This window comes from Acromyrmex echinatior, chromosome 2 (assembly GCF_024713525.1).
Source record: "Acromyrmex echinatior isolate Ae372 chromosome 2, ASM2471352v2, whole genome shotgun sequence".
NCBI classification, from domain to species: domain Eukaryota; kingdom Metazoa; phylum Arthropoda; class Insecta; order Hymenoptera; family Formicidae; genus Acromyrmex; species Acromyrmex echinatior.
In genome coordinates this window covers 23,572,679-23,585,161 of record NC_141853.1, presented here as the reverse complement: position 1 = coordinate 23,585,161, position 12,483 = coordinate 23,572,679, and the positions used below count along the sequence as shown (strand labels likewise).

Here is a 12,483-nt window from a genome sequence, read left to right as displayed (position 1 = left end):
ACGCGATATTGGGAATACCTTCCGCACTTTTTACCGGCGAGACTGCTGTCCTACAATCACTTTCAAAAAAGATGTACGAGCTGCACACCACCACCACGTTGCATCGCAAAAAATACAAAGTATATCTGATACATTAAATGTATAAATAAAGAAATAAATATATTAGACAAATATGAAGTAATATACATACATCTTCCATCGCTATTCCTCACAGCCACGTATTCTTTTGAGGAAATTTATAACTACAAATTTTAGTTTTTTTTTTTTTTTTTTTTTTAACCATCGATTTGATCGTCGTAATGACAATTTTTAATTACACGAAAAGAGAATGGCTTTGCTAAAGTATCTGGGAATTTAGGTACAGATCTGAGAATAATTTTATTTGATCGTCAAAGTGATTTTGGTAACTTTGATTTTCCTCGCTGCGAAATATTATATGAGACGACGAGATCGTACGAAACACCCTGTATATTACGGCACGCGGCAGAACGTGGCGTTCGAAATGCATGAAAGCATGCTTTATATTCGCATAAAGGACCGAAGTACATGTTGTCGGGCGCGAATGTGCGTATCACACCCGGGGGCTCTAACAAATAGTTCCGGTTATCGGTGCTTTCGCGCGACTTAGGCTCTCCCTTTCTGTCCCTCGCACACGCTCTGCACGTTGCACCGTTAATAAACTCATCCAGAAGGAGAGCGTGCGTTCGAAGGCCAAGTTTAGATGTCCGGATTCGTCGGGAAAGATAGATACCAGAAGGAACTTGCTGCGCGCGTAAACTATGCGTGAGTTAACTTCCCGAGAGATATGTATATATGCGCTGTACGTCAAACGCTCTGTTCACGCCAAAATTGTTACTCCATATCTCGAACGGAAGTTTCTTCAGCGGCACGATCCGCTTCTTCATCCGGCAAATACATAAATTGTTATTAGAAGAAATTCTTGTACAAAAAATACACAATAATAATAATAGAAACGAATTTACGAAGAATAGTTTTACTAAAGTCTATCTGAAAATTAACCTTACAGCTGCAGATCTTTTTCTAGTTTCTTTGAAATAAGGTTAAAATTGAAGCACATTAATTCAAATAGGCATTAGAAATTTGTAATAATTTATTGTATATGTTTTTAATAATGTATTATTTTAACTTTTTACTTACATATTTATAATCGAAAATAGATTCTTGAGATAATTTAAAAAATGAAAGCTTAGCGCTTTAAAATGGGATTAAAATTAATTACAGTTTTATGTGTATCTCCTTCGCGATGGAAATGATCGCCACGGATCTCTGACATTCTTCCTATAATAAACCGAAACTCTGCGTGAAACATTAATTCTGTCACTGTAGAATTTTTTACAACTCGTTAAATCGAGAAAGAAATTAGCATAATTGGGAGAAGATTTCTTGTGCGACTCGCGTAGAATTTATGCGCGATGTTAATTGCGACAGTGTTCATCGCATAGTTAGCATACAGTTAAATCTCTCGAGTTATTTCTACGAACGACAGTGAAAACTTTCGAACGGTGATGCAAGATCATTGAAAGGACAAGCAAATGAATCTCGACGGGTTTCGTTCCTTGTTTTTCTTAGCTCCGCGGAGGCAAGCAGGGGACATGAACAAAGTGAATTCGTGATTAATGCTTGTGAGACGCGCGATTTGATATAAAACCCGACACCATCTGACCGCCGTCAGTTTTACCATCTAACGAGGAAGTATAACGCATACCTTATCCATACCTCGCCATAAATCTCGTCGCGTTTTGATTTACGTACCTTTAGGAGCGTTTGCGAAGAAACGCGCGATATCACGGCGAGCTGCTACACACGCGCTTACGCCTCCCTTTTTACAAACCCCGAATGTAACCCCAACTTCCCTCGTCGCTGCGAAAATCGAGTCTCAAAGAGACGGATTGACAGCGTACAAATCGCTATTTTAACGCGCGAAGCGCGCCTTTCACGCTTTACATCGATGTGTTTTCTTCTCGCGGCCAAAGCGAATCGACCTCATCCTCGAAACGATCAACCGAGTGACAGCAAATGTAAATAAATGACTGAGAAAGGACTTGCGGGATATTAATATGTATAAACTTTTAATTAGCTGTCGCGACGCTGACGGCAAATGGATTGCGCTTATGTAAACGCGTGCTATTCGCAGAAACTAGTTATGAGCGAGGATAGACGTGGGAGAGCAAAAAGAGCACAAAATTTCCATAAAAGAGGAGTGTATCGTAACCCAAACAACGTTGCCCAGCATCCCGCATATCCCAGGCAACAGGGGCGAGGCTTTAAAAGTGATTCATTACCGAGATCCCTCTCCTATCTCCCTCATATTACCTCTAGCTACTTTATGCAATACATTAATGGATATTTATTTCGTTGAGTAAGTTTTATGTATAATAGTTCTCCGTATATATCGTGGTATATATATATATCGGTCATGCAATTATATCCTGTAAAAAAAAAAGACGAATGAAAGGAATTTTTCTAGTATCGTCGCCAAAGTGATCAGGTAGTTACTTTTATAACGAAACGATGAGATAACGATTGGGCGAGATACGCGTGAAGCTTATAAATGCGACGGATGAAAAGCATAGACGGCCGTTGATGATTATACATGATCGACGCGCGCGTATTCATTACGATGCAATCGCGCTGCGCGCGCTTCGATTCATAATAAACGTATTCTCTGTAATATTGTCAGACAGAGCGGGGATCGTATCGAAGGGAGATCCCCGATAATGCCCGTCGTTGACGGGTTCAACGATGCTCCGAAGCGAACTCCATAACGAAGCGAAAATCAAAAGCGCACACACGTCTCTATTGAGAGGCATATCGGGGGCCGCCTCGCTTCCGCGCAGCTGCGGCGCGGCGGATGCATCTCGCCTCGCCGGTGCATTTCGTTATACCGCGCGCACGCCAATCGGCCGTATCGGGGATTCGAGCCACACACGTAGCGAGGGACTTCACCTCCCTTAATACCGAACGCGGGTACATGTACGTCGACCGCGACGGCGTCTTATAAATAGCGACGCCCGCGTCGAGGCGCTAGCAGTTAACAAACGGTAAAACTAACACCGCCTCCTACGATAACATTTCGCTCCGGTCACGTGTTTTCCGCGGGTCGACTATTATAAGATCCATGACTGTGTGTGCTTCGATCCCTTTCTCTGCCTCTTTCTCTCCTTTCTTTCTTCTTCTCATCTTTCTTCGTCCTTTCTCGCTGTACCTTTTAGCCTTTTGTGCTTCCACCGGTCCCTTTCCTCCGGCAACTTTCGATCCTCCATGGAACAATGCATTCTTTGAATAAATTTTTATTTCTCTCGTTATTTGGATAAAGTTTTATTCACTTACATTACCGCAGGTTGGCCACAAAATTGGAAATAAAGGGAAGAGAAAATTATCAGGGAATTTTGCAAAATTTTCTGGAAAATTAGAATATTAATTCTTGACTTTAAAGAAATTTAATATGCGTACATTACGTACTACACAGTTTTGGAATATTATCAACAATCAAATGCAAGCAGTGTCGACACTTAATTAATAGCAATTTACATTGCTATATTAAATTGCTCCCTCAATAAAATATTTGATGGTTTTCGAATCAGGACAAACAATTTCAAAATATTATTGAAAACATCAGAGAAAATGAAATTGTGAAATTTTCTCTGAAAATCAGAGCAAAGTTGTAGAATTTAGGATGAAGAAGTTATGACAATCCTGATGCAAATAAATATTTAAAATGATACGTATGTATAAAAAATATTAGTTTTATCTTCTATCTTCGTGGAAATGATGAAAATTTAATCCTAATTTAATAAAGTACCAATAACAATTAATGATAATTTGTTTGCAAATTAAAAAAAGTTCTTTACACTCCACACACTTTGATATTGTTTACAATCTAAATGCATCAAAATTTAAATGAAATTTTATTTGAGCGCGATATTTATTGGTAACACACAGAAAGATTTTATTCGAATAGAGTTATCCTTATTAATAAATAAGAATAAAATTCTATTCTTCATTGGTTATTTGTTATTCGTGAATTTATCCTCTCGAGCCAACACCCCACAGCTCTGTGAGAGGCGTACCGGTTTCGAAACCGGGTATCTAGCGATCGAAGCACCGACGTTGATTTATGTACGAGACATTCGAACGCTACGCCCTTGCTCGTTAAGGTCGACCGAACGGACGAGCGAGCGAGCCTCAGCGAGCGGCCAGACGCATCCCGCGCCGGCCAGCTATTTAGGCATCGATCGCTGGACTCGGACTTTTACGAAAGAGCGAATACACGCGGTGCGGCTCGCCCCGGAGTTACTGAAACCGGCACCATGCTGCTTTTGGTAGTCCGAATTGCAAACGAAGCAAGACTCGCGCATACGTTCTGCCAACCGATCTTGGCAGAATCGCGCTTCTCGTTTCGAGATTAAATTCGAACTTACTCGGAACGCCCAGTCTCTCTGAAACGTGATGAATACTCTATCTCTGGTAAATACTACTCCCTCGTCCGACGAGATTCGCGTTATTCGCAGAATGAGTTATTAGCGAGAATTGATGTTAGCTCTCTTGATATTCGTGAATTTATCCTCTCTGTGTAACTGTAAGTAACCGTTGAAAACTAAATAGCTCAAATCAATATGGTGAATCAAATATAGAAGGCTATAAATTTTCAGTAAAAAAATCTTATTATTATATACATTTATTTCTGTACCTGCATTACATGAATTCATATGACTAAATAACTTTTTTATATTTTTAATATAAAAGATACATGTAAAATACATATTTAATGTTTCTAAACATTTGATAAATACGTTAATTATTTTACTGTATATTAAATATAGAAAATTTGTTTATTTATACAAATTAATGTAATAAAAACTATTGAAAGAAATGTAACACTTCACTTGCATATTGAGCCCTTATACTTTTCACAATGCAAATTTTGCCGTAGAAACATTAATAATAAAATGGTACTCTTTAATTTCTGTTGCAGACTGCCATTATGCCAGCTAAGCAGCCATGAGTCGAACATTCTTGAACATGAGACCGGCGCGACGGACGAAGTTATTTCCTACACGAACAATGACGAGTCTGTTAACGTTACTTGTGTTCGCGACGACGTTTTCGAATGTATTACCGGAATCGGCAATAAATCCGATGGGTAGTATCGTCGGCTCAGGATCAGGAGTTTCATCCTCGTCCGGCAGTTCCTCATCCTCGTCGTCATCGGTGATCGGCGTGGTATCCGACAGTTCCAGTTCTAACGGCAACGGAGTTGGTGGTGTTGGAAACGGTAATGGCGTTGGAGGTGTCAGCGGTAGTGTCGGTGGTAGCCATTCCGTTATAAATGGAGGAGGTGGTGGACATTCCGGTATCGGAGGCGGCAACGCCGGCAACGGGAAGGGTCGATGCGAAGAGATCACAATTCCTATGTGCCGCGGTATCGGGTATAATCTTACCATCATGCCGAATGAATTGAACCACGACACGCAGGATGAGGCCGGCTTGGAAGTGCACCAATTTTGGCCGTTGGTAGAGATCAAATGTTCAGCGGATCTCAAGTTCTTCTTGTGCTCCATGTATGCACCGATCTGCCTACCAGAGTATACGAAACCACTGCCAGCATGTCGCAGCGTGTGCGAGCGAGCGCGAACAGGATGCGCGCCTTTGATGCAACAATACGGCTTCTCCTGGCCAGAGAGAATGGCATGCGAGCGTCTGCCATATCACGGTGATCCGGAGAACCTGTGCATGGAACAGGATAATCACACCAGCACTAGTACAGGTCCTGGTAGTAACGGTGGCGCGGTGAGCAGCGGTGTCCCAGGACCACCAGGGCCGCCAGCGCGGCCCACACGGCCCAGCAAGACTTCGCAACCGGCCCGCTGTAAGCCGGGCAAGAATCAAAAAAACTGCCAGCACCCCCCGGGGGAGAGGACGAGGGATTGCGCGTGCAGATGCAGAGCGCCCCTCGTGCCCCTGGGGGCGGGTGGTTCGGGGATATCAGGACCGATAAGCGCCGTCAGCAGCAGCGTCATCGGGACCGGCAACACCGGGGTCAACGCGGGGGCTGGTCTGGCCGGCATAGCCGTAAGTGGGATAATGCCGGCGCCAGCACCGCCATCGATGGGAGGTATCGGCCGAAGTATCATCCAGGAGATCGCGGGGGTACAGAACTGTGCCCTACCATGCCGCGGCGCGTTCCTCACCAACGAAGAACGCGAGTTCGCGGCCGTCTGGCTGGCGCTTTGGAGCGGCCTGTGCGCCGCCAGCACTCTCGTGACCGTCATCACATTCTTAATCGACACCCAGCGTTTCAAATATCCTGAGCGACCGATCGTCTTCCTGTCAGCCTGCTACTTCGTCGTATCCTTGGGGTACTTGTCGCGGAGCGTGTTTGGCCACGAAGAAATCGCCTGCGACGGTCCGGCTTTGAAATCGGGCGCTCAGGGTCCAGGCGCCTGTGTCACCGTTTTCCTCCTGATTTACTTCTTTGGCATGGCTTCATCAGTGTGGTGGGTGATTCTGGCATTTACATGGTTCCTCGCGGCAGGTTTGAAGTGGGGCAACGAGGCGATAGCATCGTATTCGCAATATTTCCATCTAGTGGCGTGGCTGGCCCCAACTGTACAAACGGTTTGGGCATATGTCGCAGGTGGCGTCGCCGGTGATCCGGTAGCAGGAGTTTGTACAGTTGCTCCCGAGGGGGTGCGTAATTTCATCCTAGCACCTCTATTCGTCTACCTTCTGCTGGGCACGACTTTTCTTCTGGCTGGTTTCGTGAGCCTTTTCCGAATTCGATCGGTGATCAAACGTCAACCTGGAGCCAAGGCGGACAAATTGGAAAAACTGATGATACGGATCGGTGTGTTTAGCGTTCTTTATACATTACCAGCCAGCGTGGTGTTAGGCTGTCATATGTACGAGTCAGCTCTACGGGATGAATGGCTCAGTTCTCTGGCGTGTCCTTGTCATCCACGGACAAGACCGCTATACTCCATTCTAATGCTGAAATATTTCATGGCTCTCGCAGTCGGCATTACCTCAGGAGTCTGGATCTGGAGTGGCAAGACGGTCGATTCTTGGAAACGACTATGGAGGCGTTTGTTCGGCGGCGATCGCAGTCACATGAGCGCCGGTGCTGGGATGGTAGCCGGTGTAACCGGCGTCGGCAGCGGTATCGGCAGCAGTATTGGTATCAAAGGAGTCGTAGGTCGAGGGATCGCGATGCCGTACCCATCAGCGCCAGGTCCGGGCAGCGCTCTGTTGCCCCCAGGAAGCGTCGCCAGCGCGTCCCAACATCATCTACATCACCATGTACTCAAGCAACCCCCTCTTTCGCACGTATGACGTCACCAGTCTGCGGGGGGCGATATGAATACCGCTGGATGCGTCGAGTCACAGCAGCAAGAGAGGCCTTCCGCCCTCAGCAATTACGGGCCCATCTAGCCCTTCGCCTCGGCCTCGCGCAGGCACAACGCGACGCCGCACCCGGCGCCGCATACGGCGCCACATACGCCTCATTCGGCGGCGACCATCTACTCCAGGAGGTCGCTCGCGTCCACGACGGGGCCGCTGACGCCGGCGCATGGCATCGCGCCATCTTACACGCAAGCTACCGAAGTATGAAAGGTATCACATGGAGGTGCACATAAGATTGAACGATTCAGCGGCCTGGCGTTTAGTGTCGACGGGCGCATATGTCAACTTTGCGCGATGGACGATGAGCGGCCGCGGTGCTTCTTGATTACCCGATATACGTATTAGCCTGTACGTGTCTTCTTCCGCGGGAATCTCAAGGAATCCTCTCTTCAGTTCGAATCGGCGATTTCTTCGGCGCCTTCATCTTGCCAGTCAAATCAAAGAAACTGTGTTCTATGAAAGGATGAATTTTGATTGATACGAAGCGATGCATTTTGATATTATCGATAGGGAGGATCACTCGAGTGTCGCGGTATAGTGAGATTGTGATTAGAAGAAAGATTCAATGAGTGGTACGCAAGAATGTATGTGCGTGCGTACGATAAATGGTGAACGATGTCGATTGATTTCTCTATCTTTCCATATCTATCCATATCTATCTGTCTCTCTCTCTCTAATCTTTCTTACATTCTTGTAAGGCGGTGCTCGTAAAGCCCGTCAACGTGTCCGTCTAACGTGTATCGTCTCGTCTATTTATCTAATCTAGCCATTAAAGAGCCATGTTTGGGGATGCACACACGGATGCGATGCGTACGCGAAAAAAGCGGCAGCCTACTTTTTTTCCTTCCCTTTCCCAGAAGAGAGAAAACTGCTATGGCCTCTCGATATCGTGAGCTGAAAGCTATCCCTCTTTCCGGGAGATATCCCTCTTCTTGACTAATTCTTTATCACTGCCACCCTTCACGATCGAAGGGTCGCGAAATTGTGAAAGTAGTTTCAACTGAAAGTAGGCCGCCACCGCAATAGATGCAATGAAGGAAAAACCAGTGTACAGGATAAACGCTAAAGTAACAAATTAGGCAGGATGGACAACTGTAAATATTGTTCTTAGATGTTAGTCGATGCTGTAAATAAAACGATCGCCAGACTCATTGTAGAGTACTGAGGCGCAAAAGACGATCACGCTTGTGGCAAATGTTGTCATTTTCTTTCACGAGCAGTTATCAGACAAAACTCGTCGCACTCGATGCAGACAAAAAAGTCCATTAGTCCGCGTTATGCAACGTGATATACGCCGCTTTCGCCAATTTTTCTCAAGATAATATTCAATTTCCAGTTTATTGAATAATTACATCAGATATATCCTTTATTTTATTTAATTAGAATCCATTAATCAAAATCAGAATTTGTAAAATTACTTCTAACTTAAGATTGAACTGTTAAAATTCGGTAAATCTCATCTCTGCTAATGAAAATTCGAGATAGATTGACGAGATCTGGCATATATATTTTATTTTGTTGAAATTTTTTTAGTTTATAAATATTTGTAAATTATCTCAAATCATATACATATCATATGTTACATAATTTTTTAAGTTAATAAATTTATAATTTTAGATTACACAACACTATTCAACTAATCGATAATTTTGACAGATTTAAATCTAATTTCACAATAGTAGAATTGAAGTAGTAGTTATCGTTGCCACGAGCGGATAATCGTCGCGCAACTAGATTCATCACGCGTCCACAAAATGCGTAATACAAATATATTATATACATAGGTCTGCCTCGCGAAGATCACACGTCATTTAACACATGTTGGTGTACTAGTTCGAAACTTTTTATATCATAAGTAAGAGCGTATCGCACTCTCTCTTGTTGCGTTCGCATAGTCCACCAGCTCGTGCGGAACTGATAATAATGGAGAGTAAGAGACGCGACGTTTTTTATTTTTACTGTACTTTGCGTAGTGATCGACTCCTTTGCGCACGTGTCGCGAAGGGCGAACGACGTGATAGCGTGAGCACGTAAAAGGGCGAGAGAACCCTTCTTCGTACGCGAAGGAGCGCAAAAGGAAATCTACGTTCACCCCGAAGCATAGTAAGTAGAGGAAAATTATACACGCGCGCGTATGTAATTCTTATGTAAATCCCGATGATCTAGAAATAGTCCCCAAGCGAGATTACGCGCGAGATACAACGGAAGTAACAACCCTTAAGTACGTATTATACGCGTGACGATGTCAGTCACTAGCAATATCGTTAATCCAGAACCTTTTCTAGTACCGGAAATCGAAGTCGTAGAGAGAAAGCGGAATCGGAAAATTTTACAGCATCTCGTAAGCGAACTACGATCGGACGTAATAAATAAATAAATTTTATATGACACAATTTGAGGAAATTTTAGATAATATATTTATCGTGACTCAGGGATCTGTGTAGCCCTGTAAGAATTATTATAAGGCAATAACGCGAAATTTTTTATTTTGAACTTTAGATAAAGATGGAAATGCATAGATAAAGCGTATGGTATGACAATCTTGGATCACTACCCGCTGTATTTCTTTACGAGATGTTGCGAGCGCAGAGCACAAGCAAAAGAACTGAAAAACGAAAACTGCCTCATACAATTTGACATATTGACTGCCACATCATTCGTATGTAAGTGACACTCAAATTCATGCCCAATTCTCAGATTGCCAAACGCATGTTCTTTTGTAATTTATACTCTTTTACAAAATATCATTGAATAACTTCTTACGAAAATTTCGTGTCATTCGAATGTTATTTGAATGATAGAACGTTCTCAATAACAAGAAGTATTATTCATATATGACATGTATGACGTGGCAGTGAATATGTTAAATGTGTTAACCGTCGTGTGTCTTAGACGGTTTAGAAACCTTTGCCAAAACGGAAACATACACACGTAATGTTGTAAATTAGTGGGAGTAAAGATGTCTTATTAATTAGTGTCCACATATCACGCCAATGATCGAAGAGAGGGGAAGAAGTGAGCGATATCGCGTTCATACGAAAGCGAAAGAAAGAGAAGAACAAAGAATGTAAATTCGGAGTGCAAATGCTGGAAATGCGATTTTTTCCGCGGATATTGAAGAGTATTCGATAGGCGACATTAAGGAGTGGCGTAGAGAAACCGATAAGAGGTATCTTTATAAGTATTTGTATAAGCCACTTTTTGTCACACTAATTGTCAATAAAAATGAGAGTACTGTGTGTATTACGAGTGTGTTTCGAGTAGTGTACGGAGTTACCACTCCGCTTATTCTTCGCAATGCTAAAATACGATATCAAAGTCTCTCTTTGTCTCCCTTCTTTAGTTTTTATCCGTGCGTTTTCTCTCATTCAATTATTTACGTTCTGGATTGCGCGACGAATTTTACACGCGGTTGCCATCGGCCGCTCTGTACAATTTTTATGTTGCCATAGTAACCATAGGTGTAATTTACCGCTGTCGGTTCCAAAAATATAAAAATATACGTATATAGTTATTTATATACATATATGTATATGTTTATATATATATATATATAAAATATATATTATATATATTTATATACATATATAACACGGCCGCGTGTACATATAATACGCGTATATATCCAAAATGTATACGATTTTTAATACATTTTATTATTATTTAGTTTCTCTGCGTCAATTGTTTCTGTCTTCCTTTTGATGATGACCTTTACTTTCCTGTCTCGACTTATTTATTTTTTTTTACTCGAGTTTTCTATGTTTTTTTTTATACGTATGTAATGGAATCGAAATGTATCGGTATCTCATGTCTCGCGAATAAATCTGCGTTCTAATTGCTGTTTACCGCAAAAACAATTTATTTTTAAGTTGAATAATTCTTTGGATAATTATTTTTTACTTATAATTTTTATGTATATGTATATATACAGAATGCTCCGAAATTAACGAATTAAAATCTTATAGCAAGATTTTTGAAAAATTAAATAAAAAAGTTACGTGTATATTTTTATTTCAATAGTTTTGAGATATAGAGATTTGAATATAGCCAATTACAAATTACGTTTAGATAATCACCTGTCTATAAATCGCACGTATGATAATTTAGCGCGCACTTTAGCGTTTAAACGTTATCCATTTAAACGAGGCCTGTTATTGGCTATTTAAATCCTTATGATTTCACACAAATGCTTAAAATAAAAATAACTTTACAAAGAATTTTTTTACTTAATTTTTTAAAAGCTTTTTTATTGTAATTCTTTGCTTCGCAAATTTCGAGATACTTTGTGTATAATTATATATTTATATTCGTAACATTTCTTTTTTTTTCATTCTTTGTGAAAACTTTATTGAAATAAATTCGTAATTATGCTGTTTACATTACAGTATCGAAATTATTCTAGCAATCATGTGGAGAATTATAAATCCTTTTTTTATAAGTATTTGACACATACTTAAATTTTAATTTATCTGATGTACCTTAAAGAGGAAATATTCACGTTGTTTTATTCAATTTATAAAGTTACATCGCGCATCGCTGCTACAAAGTTTCATATTCCTCGTACAACCTTGATAAGAAGACAACGACTGCATTGGGCACATCGCCAGCCAAGTCGGGAGTAAACCACCCCCGTAACGTGAGTCACGGGTAATGGGGCTGAAGAGGAAGGAGACTACTAGCAGAAGGGGTGCGGTTCGAATTTATGGTTCACTCCGAAGGTTATGCGTTTGCAGTCTGGCTACTTGGGACAAGAGATAAAGATCTGTCCTGTAGTCCGTAATTATGTTGATCAACCGATCGAGTTACACATCGCTTCTAATTGGATCGTCACAACATTGTCATAGACGGAAAGCATCGCTGTGATGAAATACCATTGTCGTAATATCGTAAGTACTTCGAACGAACGACGTTCCTTGCGTCACAAAATTAATGTTCAATTAATTATGTGGAAATTGCTCGAGATATTCGCTATTTAGGCACTGAAATTATTGAACAACTTTTCTAAATCATTAAGGGATGGCAATCCAGAAATACAGCCAGCTTTTTAATCATTTCACA

General features: G+C 41.8%; 1 protein-coding gene across 3 annotated transcripts in view; it reads left to right on the top strand.

The window, feature by feature from the left end:
- The window catches only part of fz2 (frizzled 2), an 86,341-nt gene extending 74,539 nt beyond the window's left edge, over positions 1-11,802 (top strand). For all 3 annotated transcript variants that reach the window (XM_011068160.2, XM_011068239.2, XM_011068082.2), the window contains exon 2: positions 4,997-11,802. In XM_011068160.2, coding sequence (XP_011066462.1) covers positions 5,023-7,353 — 2,331 coding nt within the window. In that variant the 5' untranslated portion in view covers positions 4,997-5,022 and the 3' untranslated portion in view covers positions 7,354-11,802. The remainder of the gene's footprint in view (positions 1-4,996) is intronic.
- Positions 11,803-12,483: the final 681 nt, after the last annotated feature.